Genomic DNA, 14,034 nt, shown 5'->3' with positions numbered 1-14,034 from the left:
AGACATGGTGGCACACGCCTATAATCCCAGCACTTGGGAGGCTGAGGCAGGAGGATCACTTTGAGGCCCATGCTACATAGTGAAACCCTGTCTCAAAAAAACAAAAAAAAATTTTTTAAATTTGTATGTGTAATTGTGAAATACTTCAGAGAAAAAGTACAGAAAAAATTTGATAGCCATGCACCCAATACCAAGATTTAACAGTGTTAACATTTTGCCACATTTGCTTCAGATTTTGCCCTTACCAATAAAACACTAAGGAGACAGCTGACACTGCTGTCCTTTTCCTTCCATCTTCAGAGGCAGCCGCGATTCTGAGGACAAGGTTTCTAATTCCCGTGCAGGTCTTCATATTCATAAGCAATATATACTATTGTTCCATGGGTTCTAAGTGTACATATATGGTACCGTAATCTTTGCTTCCTTTTGTAATTTTTAACGCAATGTTATTTTTGAGATTTTTCCAAGTCACACAATGTAGTCTAATTCCTTGCTCCATTTATTCACATGTGTAAACCATCCTTGCAGGAACAGATCTCAGTTCTTACCATTCGTCCCTTACTGAGGGGTGAGTCCAAGAGTTCCCATTTGTCTTTTATAATGTGTTTTTCCATTGCACAAATGCAGACCCATAAGCCTGGAAACAACGTAAATGCCCACTTATGAGAGATTAATCTAATGTATTATGGTTCATCCATATAATGAAACAGAAGGATCCTTACATACTAATAAAGAATAATCACCAAGATACATTGATAAGTGAGAAAACATGGTGCAGAATGATTCATATAGTATCTCACTACTTGTGTTAAAAATATACACATCCTAGTGGGCATGGTGGTGTATGCCTGTAATCCCAGCACTACGGAGGCTGAGGCAGGAGGATTGCCATGAGATCAAGGCCAGCCTGAATTACAGAGTGAGACCCTGTCTCAAAAACCACCCCCCCAAAACAAGAAGAAGAAGAAGAAGAAAAAAAAATACATATATATATATATATATATATCCTAAAATTTAACAAGAAAAAAACAACCTAAAAAACAGGCAAAAGACTAGACTCTACATTTCTTTTAAGTATGTCCAAATGGCCAATAAACACATGAAAAGATGCTTAACTCTACTGATCATTAAGGAAGTGCAAATTAATATCCCAGTGAGTATCACTTTGCACCACAGGAATGGCTATTATAAAACAACAGCAACCAAAAACAAAACTGCACCAGAACATCACAACTGTTGACAAGGATCTAGAGAACCTGGAACATTTTTGGACGCTGGTGGCAATGTAAAATGGTGCAGCTGCTGTACAAACAGTATGGTATTCCTCCAAAAATAAAAATCAAACACAGCAAGGCACGGGGGTGGACACCTGTAATCCCAGGACTCTGGGACGCTGAGGCAGGATGCAGCTCTGGGTTCAACCCTCAGTACTGGGATTGCCGGGAGGAACAAACAGAACTATCACACAATGGAGCAATTCCACTTCTAGTTACATGTAAAAGAATTAAAAGCAAGGACCTAAACAGATCTTTGTATGCCAATATTCATAGCAGTAATACCCACAATAGTCAAAAGGTGAAAACAGGCCAAAGGCCATCCACAGAGGGATGGATAAACAATGTGGTAGACACAGTGGGATTTAATCAGAAGATGATTTTCTGACAATGGTACACGGACAGAAGATGGACACAAAAGGACAATAGTATATGACTCCACTGCTATGAGCCAGAAAGCAGAAAGACAGCTACCAGGAACTGAGGGAGGGAGAGATGAGCAGTTATTATTAAATGGGTGCAGAGTTTCAGCCTGGAAAGAGGTAAAAGCCTGGACGTGAGTGGCAGTGGGGGTGCACAATCATGTTCACATTAATGCACTGAACTGTGAGCGTACAAATGGTTACCATGGTAACATTTACGGTAGTCAGATTTTACCAAAATCAAAAATAAACACACACATATTTGTATGAACTATTCCCAGGAGAAGTAGAGAAACTTGTAGCAAACCTTGCCTTTAGAAAACAACTGGACAGCCAGGAGTTAGAGGTGTAGAGCATCACTTACATGATATATTCTTTGTACTTTTAGAATTTCCCTTGTGTGCATTTATCATCTATTCAGTTAATTTTCAATCATTCTTATTGATTGACTTCTAAACAAAGAGCAGGAAAATATATAAGTAAACATGTATTATGGGCTGAGCATGGTGGCCCACATCTGTAATCCCAGAACTTGGGAGGCTGAGGCAGGAGGATCGCTGTGAGTTTGAGGCCAGCTTGGTCTACATTGTGAGTTCAAGGCAAGTCTGAACTGCATAGTGATACCTTGACTCAAAAAGAAAACCAAAGAAAAAAGAAAATGTATTATGGTTAATGATTTGCTTGAGACAAATCATAATGCCCCTAACTAGTGATATTAAAAACTTGCCTGATGTTTTTCAAGAAGCAAGATTTCAAAAACTATTTAATAGCTGGGCACATGCCTGTAATCCCAGCATTTGAGAGGCTGAGGCAGGAGGATCACTATGAATTCAAGGCCAGCCTGGGCTGCATAGCGGGACCTAGTTCCAAAAACAAACAAACAAAAAACTATTTAATAAAGAAAATGGAAAGGAAAAAGAAATGCTTCAGAACTTAAGGGATCAATATTAATACACATAGAAATAAATAAAAAGTTATCGTGTTTTATTATGTGCAATACAACATTGATCATTCAGATTAAATAGGAAGAAAAAAGTCTGAATTATTTATTTGAATATGAAATGGGATAATAATAATAGCTAATATTGTCCTGAGCTTTAAATCCCAAGCTAATTTGTTACCAGTTAATAGTGTTCTAAGAGCTTTAAAAATGTGCACTGACAACAGTGATTCTCAAATTTTTTGGTCTCACAACTCCTTTTATATCTCTTAAAAATTATTAAGGTCCTTGAAGAGCTTTTGTTTATGTTAGTTATATGAATCTATATTTACCATATTAGAAATTAAACTTTACATTTTAAAAATATGCATTAACTCATTTAGAAATACATAAACCTATATTGTATGTTTACATAAATAACATAATTTTATGAGAATAACTATATTTTCCAAAACAAAAAATAAATTTAACTGGAAGAATGGTACTGTTTTGCATGTCTGCTAATCCCTCTAACGTCTGGCATAAAAAAAAGACAGCTGGATTTTTGTATCTAGTTCTGCATTCAATCTGTTGTAATACCACATAACAAGTAGGGTTTGCAAAACTTCAAGAGACATTCAAAAAATGGGGGGAACAAAAATAGCTAATACTGTCATAGCTTTATTTTGAAAATAGCTTGATTTCACAGTCACCTGAAAGGGTCTCAGCGATATACAGGGGTCCCCAAACCCTACTCTTTGTTTGCCTTCTCTGAGGCAAACATGGACACTGAGGCACAAAGAAAATAAACAAGTCCAGTCACAGAGCTGGGTTGGGAACCCAGAAGTCTGGTTCCCAACTGTGGCTGCCCCTCCCAGGCCTGAGGAGAACAGAAGGCAGTTGCCTGGCAGTCATAGTACCAGGCCTCCCTTCTACTTAATGTGATAAAGTTTCAAATTAAATCTTTCCATTGGTGTACGGCAGAGATAAGAAGAAGGGAGAGCCGCCACCACAGAACTCACCTCCCAGGGCCCAGGCCTGCCATGCAGCGGAAATGACACCCTACACTTCTCCTCTGAGGGAAATGGCACCTTCCCTCCCGGGAGGCGCAGCCCAGGCCTGGATACCTCCCAAAGGCCAGCTGTTACCCCTGCCCAGGCCAGGCCATCTGCGTCTCTCCCTCCACTCCAGGACACTTCTCTACATGGCTTCTTTACATAAAATATTGCCTCAGTCCTTAATTAAAATATTTTAAAAGAAGAGTAACAAAATGTAGCATGTTATGAAATAGGTCCCACGATTCAGGAAATAAATTTAAAAATAAGTTTAATAAGTTGAAAATTAAAAGCCTACTTAGACTTTCACTTTTAATCATACGCCAAGATAAATTCCAGATGTATTAACCACTTTGACAGATGGAGAAAGAGCCAAGGCTAGGGGAGGCAGGCGCCAATCCCGTCATCACTCTCTCTGGGCCTCCTAGGGTGGAGAGGACGCTGCTGACGGCAGAGGCTGAGACTCCCAGCTCTGCAGCCAACTCCTGCATGTCTTCCCTGTGTCTCAGTCCTCAGCTTCCAGGGTGTAACAGGTGGGCGACAGTGGTACTGACATTGGGAGAACACTTATTATAAGCTAGAAAGTGCAGCCAGGTGTGGTGGCACACGCCTGTAGCCCCAGCACTCAGGGGGCTAAGGCAGGAGGATCGTCCTGAGCTGGAGGCCAGTCTGGGCTACACAGTGAGACCTTGTCTCAAAACACCAATAAATGAACAAACAAACAAACTGTAAAGTGCCTTGCCAATTAACATAAGGAATAAAGATTAGCAAGCTTCATTCACCCATGTTGCTGATCTTCAATATGCTTAACATTAATATTTTAATGCTCAAACAATGCCGAATTTCTTATACCCCTACCGGCTAAGTTTCTTACTCACCATCTTTATTTAATGAAGTTGACCACTTAAGTTGTAAAAACATACACTTTCCCTCAAGGCCTTAGTAAAGTTATTTTAATTCGGAATGGGAAAAACATGCTGCCCACAAACATGTTTATTTTTCCTGAATTAGCTTTTAACAAAGAAGGCCTGGCTGGTGTGGCTGCTCCGAGGGACCTGGGTGACTTTCTCCTGGCTACTTCTGTCTGACCTGAGACAGGAGAAGCCCTGGAGCCCTCGCAGGAGGGGCCAGCGGGAAGTGCTCCACAAAGGGGAGCAAAAGACTGAGAATCAGAAAAGCCCGAGGTGCTGCTGAGCAAACTGCCTGCCTTTTCCTTGCCCCGGCCCTCCTGCACAGATGAAAACATGAAAGCAAGGAGGCAGCACCATGGAGCCCTGAGCTCCCCACTGCAGATGGTTTGTCAGATCCAGGCCTAAAGCAAGGGTCTTGCCTTCTGTCTTTCCCTGCTCCCTCTACAGCAGCACCTTCCTGGCTTCCCGAACTAGACCTCCCTCCCCTGCCCTGGGAGGATGCTCCAGCTTCAAAGCACTTGCCATTCTCACAGTCAGTCACTCACACTCTGGCCAGGACTACGACCCTTTCCCCACCACCATGCCCTCCCTCACCCATGACTGTCCGAGAGGCCACTCAGCCCTGCACAATGTCCCCACTTCCTCAGCAGTGGCTAGGCCAAAGCTCACACTAGGCCGAGCAGTCAGGTGCGCAAGAGACGAACTTAACTCCCTTCCCCACCTCTCCACTGATGTCAGGCCCAGACACACAGCTGTGGGTATAAAATGACATGGCGCAAAATGTTTCTACCGTACAGAGGGCTGGATGGAGCCCATCGGTACAGCACCTGCCTAGTGGACGTAAAGCCGTGGGTTCCATCTCAGAACCCCCAAAAACAAGGATGACAGCACAACAATGAAACTATTAAAACAAAACAATGAAACTGGTTGTATTTATCAGTCCTGTACCTTCAAGTGTAAGAAACTAAGGAATACATAGTCACAACTTGGCATAAATGAAGTCTCATTTTTTTTTTCTTTTTGGTACTGGGGATCGAACTCGGGTCCTTGCACTTGTACAGCAGGCGGAGAAACCACTGAGCTAAATCCCCAGCCCTGAAGTCTCATATTGTTCATGGAGTTTAGCTCAAGTTCCAACCCTTAGTCACTGACTAGTACTGGAAGCAGTGGCAGTGGTTCATAAGCTTCCAACAGTTTCTTTCCAGTCCTGCTACTTTGCTGCCCTCTGCACGTTTGTGTGTGTGTGTGTGTGTGTGTGTGTGTGTGTGTTACTGGGGACTGAACTCAGAGACTTCACACTGAGCTACCAACTGTGTTCGTTTGTTTTTGGATACAGGGTCTTGCTAAATTGCTAATTTATAGAGTCTCGCTAATTGAGGCTGGCCTCAAACTTGCAATCCTCCTGCTGGAATTACAGGTGTGTGTCACTGTACCCCACTTAAATACTGAGTCTTTTTTTTTTATTAAATTCTTCTATTGGTACATTGTAAGTATACAACACAATTACATTTCTCATTGGGAAAATACTGAGTCTTGAGGTTGTGATCCTTCTAAATAATCCTCATTTTGCCTAGCCTCCTGGAACAATGCTTTCATTGCCTTTATTTGCTGTGTCACAGATCCTACGATTTCTATCAGACTCGTGTGTAGTTTCTTCTATCTTTTGTCTATCTTTGTCTCACCAACATTCGTGTCTGTTTTTTTTTTTTGAGACAGAGTCTCACTCTGTAGTTCAGGCTGGTCTTGAACTCCCTATGTAATCCAGGCTGGCTTCGAACTCACAGCAATCCTCCTGCCTCAGCCTCGCCAGTGCTGGGATTACAAGCATGCAGCACACCACCCCTGGCTCATGTCTTTATTTTATAATGTTCTACTTTTGGTTCCTTTTGCTATTTAATATGAGGGGCTTACCATTTTTAAATATTACTACTCTTTTCTTTGCAATATCCTGTTCATGGCTTGATAATACATATCTATATATTTTTCAAAATAACTTCCATTTGGGGTGGGGATTTAGTTTAGTGGTTCCGCCTCCTGCCTTGCAAGTGCCAGGTCCTGAGTTCGATCCCCAGTACCAAAATAATAATATAATAATAACAACAACAACTTCCATTCATTCACTCAAGAAATATTTACTGAGTACCAACTATATGCCAAGCATGAAGCTATAGTAAAGCTCATCCCTCTTACACAGTTCATAATCTCTAGCTTAGAACAGGCAACGAGATTATATTCTATCCACTGGCCTACAAAGAACAAGAAACAAAATTTACCAGAAGAAATAGTTAGCAAAGACCTTTTATAGGGCACAGGAACATAAATACTTTAAATCGTATAATAAATCCAAGGTACAATGTAAGAAGGAAAGATCCCTCCTCTATTCATGAATTGTATCAGTAATTTATAATTACAACAAAAAATATTTTCCAAACCTCACATCCACTGTATTATTCGACTCATGGTCAAACACTGCAAATGCCTCTTTGATTCTTTTGTGAAATTCTGCTACTTTTACTTCTGCAAAAGACAAAGTAAACCAAATTAGTTTAATTTGGATTTCAAAACAAAAATCCCAATGTCCAGACCAGAAATCTTAATAGGGAAGAACATAAAGGATTCTCTCCTGATTTTCTTTATGTATTGTTTAGCCTGCTTAACTCCCTTTGGAGATGTCAAAAAATACGATAGGCTGTTTAAATTTTTTTTTCTGAGGTATTTTAATCTTCAGTACATAGTCATTCAGTTTTTACATGTGTATATAATCATGGAAACATCCAGCTCAAAACAGTGGACGGTATCCATCCTGTCCACAGTTTGGGTAAAATCCTAGCCAGAAAGCCAGAAAGCAGCTTCTCCGGCGTGTGTCCTGCCCGCCCTGCCTCACAGTGTGCATACAAATGCAATATCCCCTCTAAGAACCTTCAAACATGTCTGGGACTACACCTTACACATGTGTAATAGTGATATAGTGGATAAATATTTATTGAGTGCTTACTGTGTGCTAGACAGTATTCTAGCTGATATGGTTATAGCAAGGGACAAAATAGGCAAAAAATCTCTGCCACCTATAGCTATTTTTATTGGGGAAGATATATAAACTTGTGCATATTTAGTGAATATACATAGTAAGTCAAATGTGCTTTGAAAAGGAGGAAAAAAGAACCCAGGGAAGGGACATGAGGCTGCTGGGTTGTGGGTGGGGGAGCTTGCGGACATGAGGGTTTGGGAAGGGCTGCCTGGGTGACACGGTGACACTGGGACAGACTCCTCCAGGAGAGGGAGGAGCTGGCCCTGTGGTATCTCCAGGAAGTTTTTAGGGAGAGAATGGAAGTGCAGAGTAGCAGGAAATCAGGTCTGAAAGCTGTGAGGCTGAGGGTGGGGAATAGCTTCCTTCAGGGACCTGCAGCTCTCTGAGGATGCATGGTTTGGGCTCTGAATGCAGTGAGACCTCAGGGGGCTTCTCGGCGGCAGTGGGACCTGATCTGCTTCCAGTCATTTCAGCTATTTTGTTGAGAAGACCAAGGACCAGGACAGGAGTGGAGGCAGAACAACTGCGGATGACTGCAGGTCTCCAGGTGAGAGAGGGGCAGTGGCTAGGACCAGGACGATAGCAGTAGTGATGGTGAGAAATTATGAGATTATCAACTGGAGGTGGCGGTGCACATGAGTAATCCTAGCAATTGGGAGGCTGAGGCAGGAGGATGACAGATTGCAGGCCAGCCTGGGCTGCCTAGCTAAGGCCAGCATGGAGTACTTAGTGAAAGAATAGGGAAAATCTGTAACAAGGCTCAATTTTACCAAGCAATAAGTAAAATAGGACCCTAAGAAGACAGAGAGGGATTAAGCATAAGTTTAGATAATCAATTCAGTTACAAAAATAATTCTGCTAAATAGAGAATTAGCAACCCCTCCAGTTCCCTTCTCCTACCCCTGTCACCCCTCCTCAGGTTTAAGTGACAAGAAGTGACAATAGTAATTTAAAAGTGAAAAAAATAAAGTGAGTTTTTTGGGGGTTTGTTTTTTTTTGGTTTTTTGGTTTTTTGAGACAGGGTCTCACTATGTAGTTCAGGCTGGCCTCAAACTCTCAGCAATCCTCCAGCCTCAGCCTCCTGAATCCTGGGATCACAGGCATGCGCCACCAGTGGCCCCAGCTCAAAGTGAGAAATCTTTTTTTAAATGTATAACTTTATTATCATTCACTAAACACACACATATACAAAAATTAAAATTATTCAAAGAAAAGCAATGCAAGGGAAAAAACTATAATAATATTCAAATATAACAGAACTCAACCAAAGCAAAACTGAAAAGTACTTAAACATGTTTCCATATAATTTTAAAAAACATCTCAAGCATTAACAAGACATCAAAGGATGTGATTTGTTTTAGAAAGATTTTCAAAACAAATTTTCAGTTTGTTCAAATATTGAACAAATAGTGGTTTGGAAAAAAAATTCTAATAGGTAGTAGACTCCATATAGGCCAAATTTTTTAAATTTAAATTTCAATACAGTCATGTGACACGTGAAGGAAATATAATCTGAGAAATATGTTATTAGGCAATTTCATCCATGTGTATCGCAAAGTACCACACAGAGTGCCAAATTCTAAGTGCAAACTGAGAAGATATATGTCATTCATCTGTGTTGGCCCCTTGTATTATCCAAATACACAGTTAAACACGAGATACATGAGGCTACCACTGGCATAGCACCACACTGTTTTACAGTAAACTCTTTTATATAAGTAGGATTATGCTCTAAAGGATGAAAAGCACAGCATGTTATGATAAGTATCTAAAACAGTAACAGTCATTTATCACACTATCGAGTACTGTGTACTGTACATAGTTGTATGTGCTTCTACTGGAAACATACCCTTCTCTCCTCTGATCTCAGTGACTCCTCCTTCCCAACCCACTGATGAGCTCCAGCCTAGTCTCTATCTACATCTCTTCCTATAGTTTTAAACACAATCTATATATGGATTCTTTCCAGATTCCAGCCTGTAACTCTGATCTCTCCCCTTCCCCTCCTGCCAACCCTGTAAAGTGAGAAATTTTTAAATCACTCATTCTCTCTTTTCGTTGTATTTTTCCCCAATCTTCCTTTATACAAATATTTTCATATATAGCACTTAACCATCATCCATTCTCTAACATATATTTACTGAATAAATGCTAGGTACCAGGTGTCAGGTACTTTACATACATTTACAAGCAAAGAAGTGTCCCATTCTTAGAAAAAGCCAGCCAAGTTCAGAGAGGTTATGCAACTTGCTCAAGCCCATAGTTCTTATGTGGCAGAGGTGGACTGAACCCAGATCTCTGCTCTTCCTCCAACCTCATCCCACTTTATCTTACTACTCACAGTACTACAGGCTGGTGCTAGAGCTCAGGGGCAGAGCGCTGGCCTAGCGTGTGTAAGGCCCTGGCTTCCATCCCCAGCACAGCAAAACAAACAAACTAAGGCTATAATTCCCAGTTACTTCACTAAAATGTTAATTTTTCCAAGTTGCAACATAATTACATAACCTTCCATTTCAACAGTACCTTAAGGAATGTATCACAATTTATTGATATAATTAATTTTTCTTTATTATAAATAATATGACAGTGGAAAACATGCAAACTTAATAAACCAAAAAATGAATGTTATCTCATTCTTTAAATGTACACTTCCTTGATTACAAGCAAGTCTGAATAATGATCCACATATCTGTTTACAGCCTCTGTTTTCAGTTATGAATTGTCTGCCCATATGGTCTGCTCCTCCGTCTTCAGTTGCTTCTTAACAACGTGTATGAGTGCTTAGAAAAATAGAACACTTAGCCCTATGTCAGAATTACTGCAGCAAGTGGGAGGGGTAGGGGAAAGGAAAGAAGGGAATGGAATTAATCTGAGAAAATGAAAAAATGGAAACAGAGTCTTTGTAAATAAGGAGGGCAGGGGAAGGGGGAAAAATAAGAACCAAGAGAGATTATGCAAAGGTGCAAATTTCCAATGATGTATGTCATTGTATTGTATACCTAAAATATACCAATAAAATAAAATTTAAAAAATAAAAAAATATATTTAGAAAAAAAAGTTACTGTGAAAATTAAACCAAATCAAGTATATAAAACAAACAAACAAAAAAAGAATTACTGCAAAAACTTTTCAAGTCTAGGTGCTTGCATTTATTTTTCTAAAATGGAAACTAAGTGCAGAGTGTGGTGACTAGCGCCTGTAATCCCCGCTGAGGTTCAAGGCCAGCTTTGGGTACGTAGTGAATTCAAGACCAGCCTGAACCACATGGTGAGACCCTGTCTCAAAAACAAAAAACAAAAACAAAAACAACCCCTAATAATTAATTAATTAATTAAATAAAATGGAAACAGTTCTACTTCCTTTCTGATCATCAAAATCACACATGATTACTGCAGGGTAGGCCAGGGAGGGAAGGATATGGAAAGTTTAAATTAAGTAAAAATCTTCAGATCCTATCATCCAGTCTCTTCATATTGATTGTTCTCTAAACATTTCACTCAAAAATAAATGTGAACATGCTTCATCCTCAAGAAATATCCATTAGATTACCATTTTTAGTGACTGCTTGGTATTCAATTACAGAGCATTTTCAAAATCTATTTAACAATGATAGTGTTTTGGGGAAAATCTCCCTGCTTTATAACAGTGCACAAAGCTGGCATCTGCCTTAGAAAGAAAGAAAGAAAGAAAGAAAACATTATCTTTGATCACAAAACTTGTTTTTTCAATGATCACCTGTCAGGAATAATTAATCCCTTAATAAAAGATCTAGAGCTTCTCTAGCTCAGGCGCCCTCACACTGGGCACTGGCCAGATTTGTCCCTCAGTACGAGCAGATGAAAGCAGTTGGTGCCAAGGAGGAGGCCAGAGCAGGGCGGCATAGGATGATACCAACGTGAACCAAGTTTCTCACTGGTAGAAAACTATAAAAAATAGAAGGACTCATATTCAAACTTTTATCAGGAAATGAATATAACCATTTCAAGTATAAAATATGATACAGTGAAACCTGGGATTGTAACTTGTCCTGCAAGTGTTCAGCAAGATGAACAAACATTTCTAATATATTTTATTTGATAAACGAGCAATGTCTTATAATATGAATAGTACGTGACACCAAACATCCGATCACACATTGTTGGTGATCATCTTCCAACAGCAAGAGGTTATAGAAAAGATCTCCTCTGCAAAGGAGGAGGAGAAAAAGGTGGAGGAATTCCTCACTTCAAATGAGATTAGGGAGATATGTAAAATGTGGGAAATTTTGTAGAAAGTCACCACTCAAATAAGGCTGTAGCAGTGCGAGCGATGAGTCTGTTTAACAACAATGCAAAATCCTCAAAAGGAGGCAAAGACTAGTGTCATTGGACAGGTTCCTTGTTAAAGTTGCATGAAAAGAAAAAGATTCCAGGGCCGGGGATTTAGCTCATTGGTTTCGCCGCCTGCTGCACAAGCTCAAGGACCCGAGTTCAATCCCTGGTACCAAAAAAAAAAAAAAGAAAAAGATTCCATTGAGCCAGTAGACAGCAGTGAGTACATTGGTGCTAGTGAAAGTCGGTCCTACACAATAACCCTCCTCTCTCATTTCCCTCACATCAGCCACGAAAGTTTCCAAAGGTAAGTGCAGTTTAATTTATTTTTCTTTATATTTTGTATTTTCTTTATTTTGTATTATGTTACAGTATTGTAACCATTTTTATATGAATATTTTGGGATTGTAGAACAAATCGTGAGTTTCCATTATTTCTTATGGGGAAATTCACTTTGATATACAAGTGCTTTGGATGACAGGCATGTTTCCAGAATTAATTATGCTTGCAAATCAAAGTTTTACTGTAGTAAGAGGGAATATTTTGGGAAGGAAGCTCAAGTTCCTTATTAAAACTTTAAAATCTATTTGTTAACTTTTAAAAAAATTATTTAAAATTTTCATAAGTTGTATACCCTTAGAAAAGTTATAAAGAAAATGAAATAATTTTTTAATGAAACCCATATTAATACCCCTAGTCTTCTACTTAGCACTATGCTAGTGTGCCATACAAATCCTGTGCTATTTTCCATGTCAACGCATTGGAGTGAAAAGAGATGGGAAGACCTGCCCTGCTGTCCCTGGCTTGAGTCCTGCTGAGAATGCAAGGCTCAATGAGGTTGGGGACTTGAGAGATGGGTGGCAGTGCTGCTCTCTTTGCTGCTGCACACAGCCCCTATTCCTGCTCCTAGTCTGTCCTACTTTTTCCAGCTTCTGTAAGAAAACTTTCAGATATGCAGAAAAGTTGAAAACTTAGTAAACTATTGTTGCTATTTTGCTATTTTTGATTCTTCCTTCCCTCTCTGTCTCTACGTAATTGCAGACAGTATGATACTTCATCCCTAAATCCTTGGGCATGCATCTCCTAAAATTAAGGACATTTTCCTATATAATCACTATAATAAATTCCTATATAAAATGTTATTATGGCATCTTTAAAAATTAACAAAAATTCACTAAGATCATCTAATGTCTATTCTGTATTCAAATGCCTCCATCTGTCCCCAAGTGACTTATAGCTATTTTTCAACCTAAAATCCAAAGTTTATGTACTTCATTTAATTGTATATTTTAAACCAAAACAGCCCTTTCCCTTCCCTACTGCCTCGCAAGCCCATGAAATCAGTTTGTTGAAGGGACACGGCGAACAACAACATCCTACAGAATTCCCTGGTTAGGGGCTGGACAGCATCCCTGTTTCAACCTTGTATGAAAAATGATTCCTCCATTGAGGTTCATTCCTTCAGACCACATTGTCTACTGCTCTCCTCGCTGGTGTTTGCTACTGATTCCCTGATCACTATTCCACACTTACCATTCCAACTAATTCAGTTTCCAACAAGGAACCCTCACAATTCTATTTGATCATCAGCATCTTTTTATTCTACCTATTAAACACTCTGGAATCTGTCTTTCCCTTTCCATTTCCACTGCCACTGCTTAGATAGACCCTCATCACTTCCAGCTGGATTAATGTAGTCATTTTCTGCCTTTCTCCTTTCCTTCCTTTTCCATTCCACTCCTCAACCATAGTCCACACTTTGCAAAGATGATCTTTTTTCTTCCTTTATTTATTTTTTCAATCATGGGGATCAAGAGCCTCAGGCGTACTAGGCAAGTGCTCTGTGACTGTACCCCTAGGTGATCTTCCTAAAATGCAAATTTAATCATCGGACCCACAGGTTAAAAATCCTTTGATGGTTTCTGAGGCCTTTTCAAATAACATTGAACCTGCTGAGCCAGACACGTAAAGCCCTTTATGAAGTAGTTGCCTACCTAGCTCAAAAATGTCATCTTTTAATACTTTCCCACACCGATCCTCCACCCTACAAATCTGTAGTTTCCTCAATGATTATGCTTTGCCATGCCTTTATGAAAGGCATTCATAATTGCTCTC

General features: G+C 39.8%; 1 protein-coding gene across 8 annotated transcripts in view; it reads right to left on the bottom strand.

Moving 5' to 3' along the window:
- The window catches only part of Drc8 (dynein regulatory complex subunit 8), a 137,141-nt gene that overhangs the window by 95,459 nt on the left and 27,648 nt on the right, over positions 1 to 14,034 (bottom strand). For 4 of the 8 annotated variants that reach the window (XM_087194076.1, XM_087194077.1, XM_087194083.1 and 1 more), the window contains exon 2: positions 7,014 to 7,098. In XM_087194076.1, the coding sequence (XP_087050202.1) occupies positions 7,014 to 7,098 (85 nt within the window). The remainder of the gene's footprint in view (positions 1 to 7,013; positions 7,099 to 14,034) is intronic. The other 4 variants (XM_087194078.1, XM_087194079.1, XM_087194080.1 and 1 more) reach the window with 1 other exon arrangement.

The sequence above is a fragment of the Heterocephalus glaber genome, unplaced genomic scaffold, assembly GCF_053883595.1.
Source record: "Heterocephalus glaber isolate CG9 unplaced genomic scaffold, H.glaber_assembly_v1.0 deba00001600, whole genome shotgun sequence".
Lineage (NCBI taxonomy): Eukaryota > Metazoa > Chordata > Mammalia > Rodentia > Bathyergidae > Heterocephalus > Heterocephalus glaber.
The sequence above is the reverse complement of the archived record's forward strand: the minus strand, read 5'-3'. Positions and strand labels throughout refer to the sequence as shown.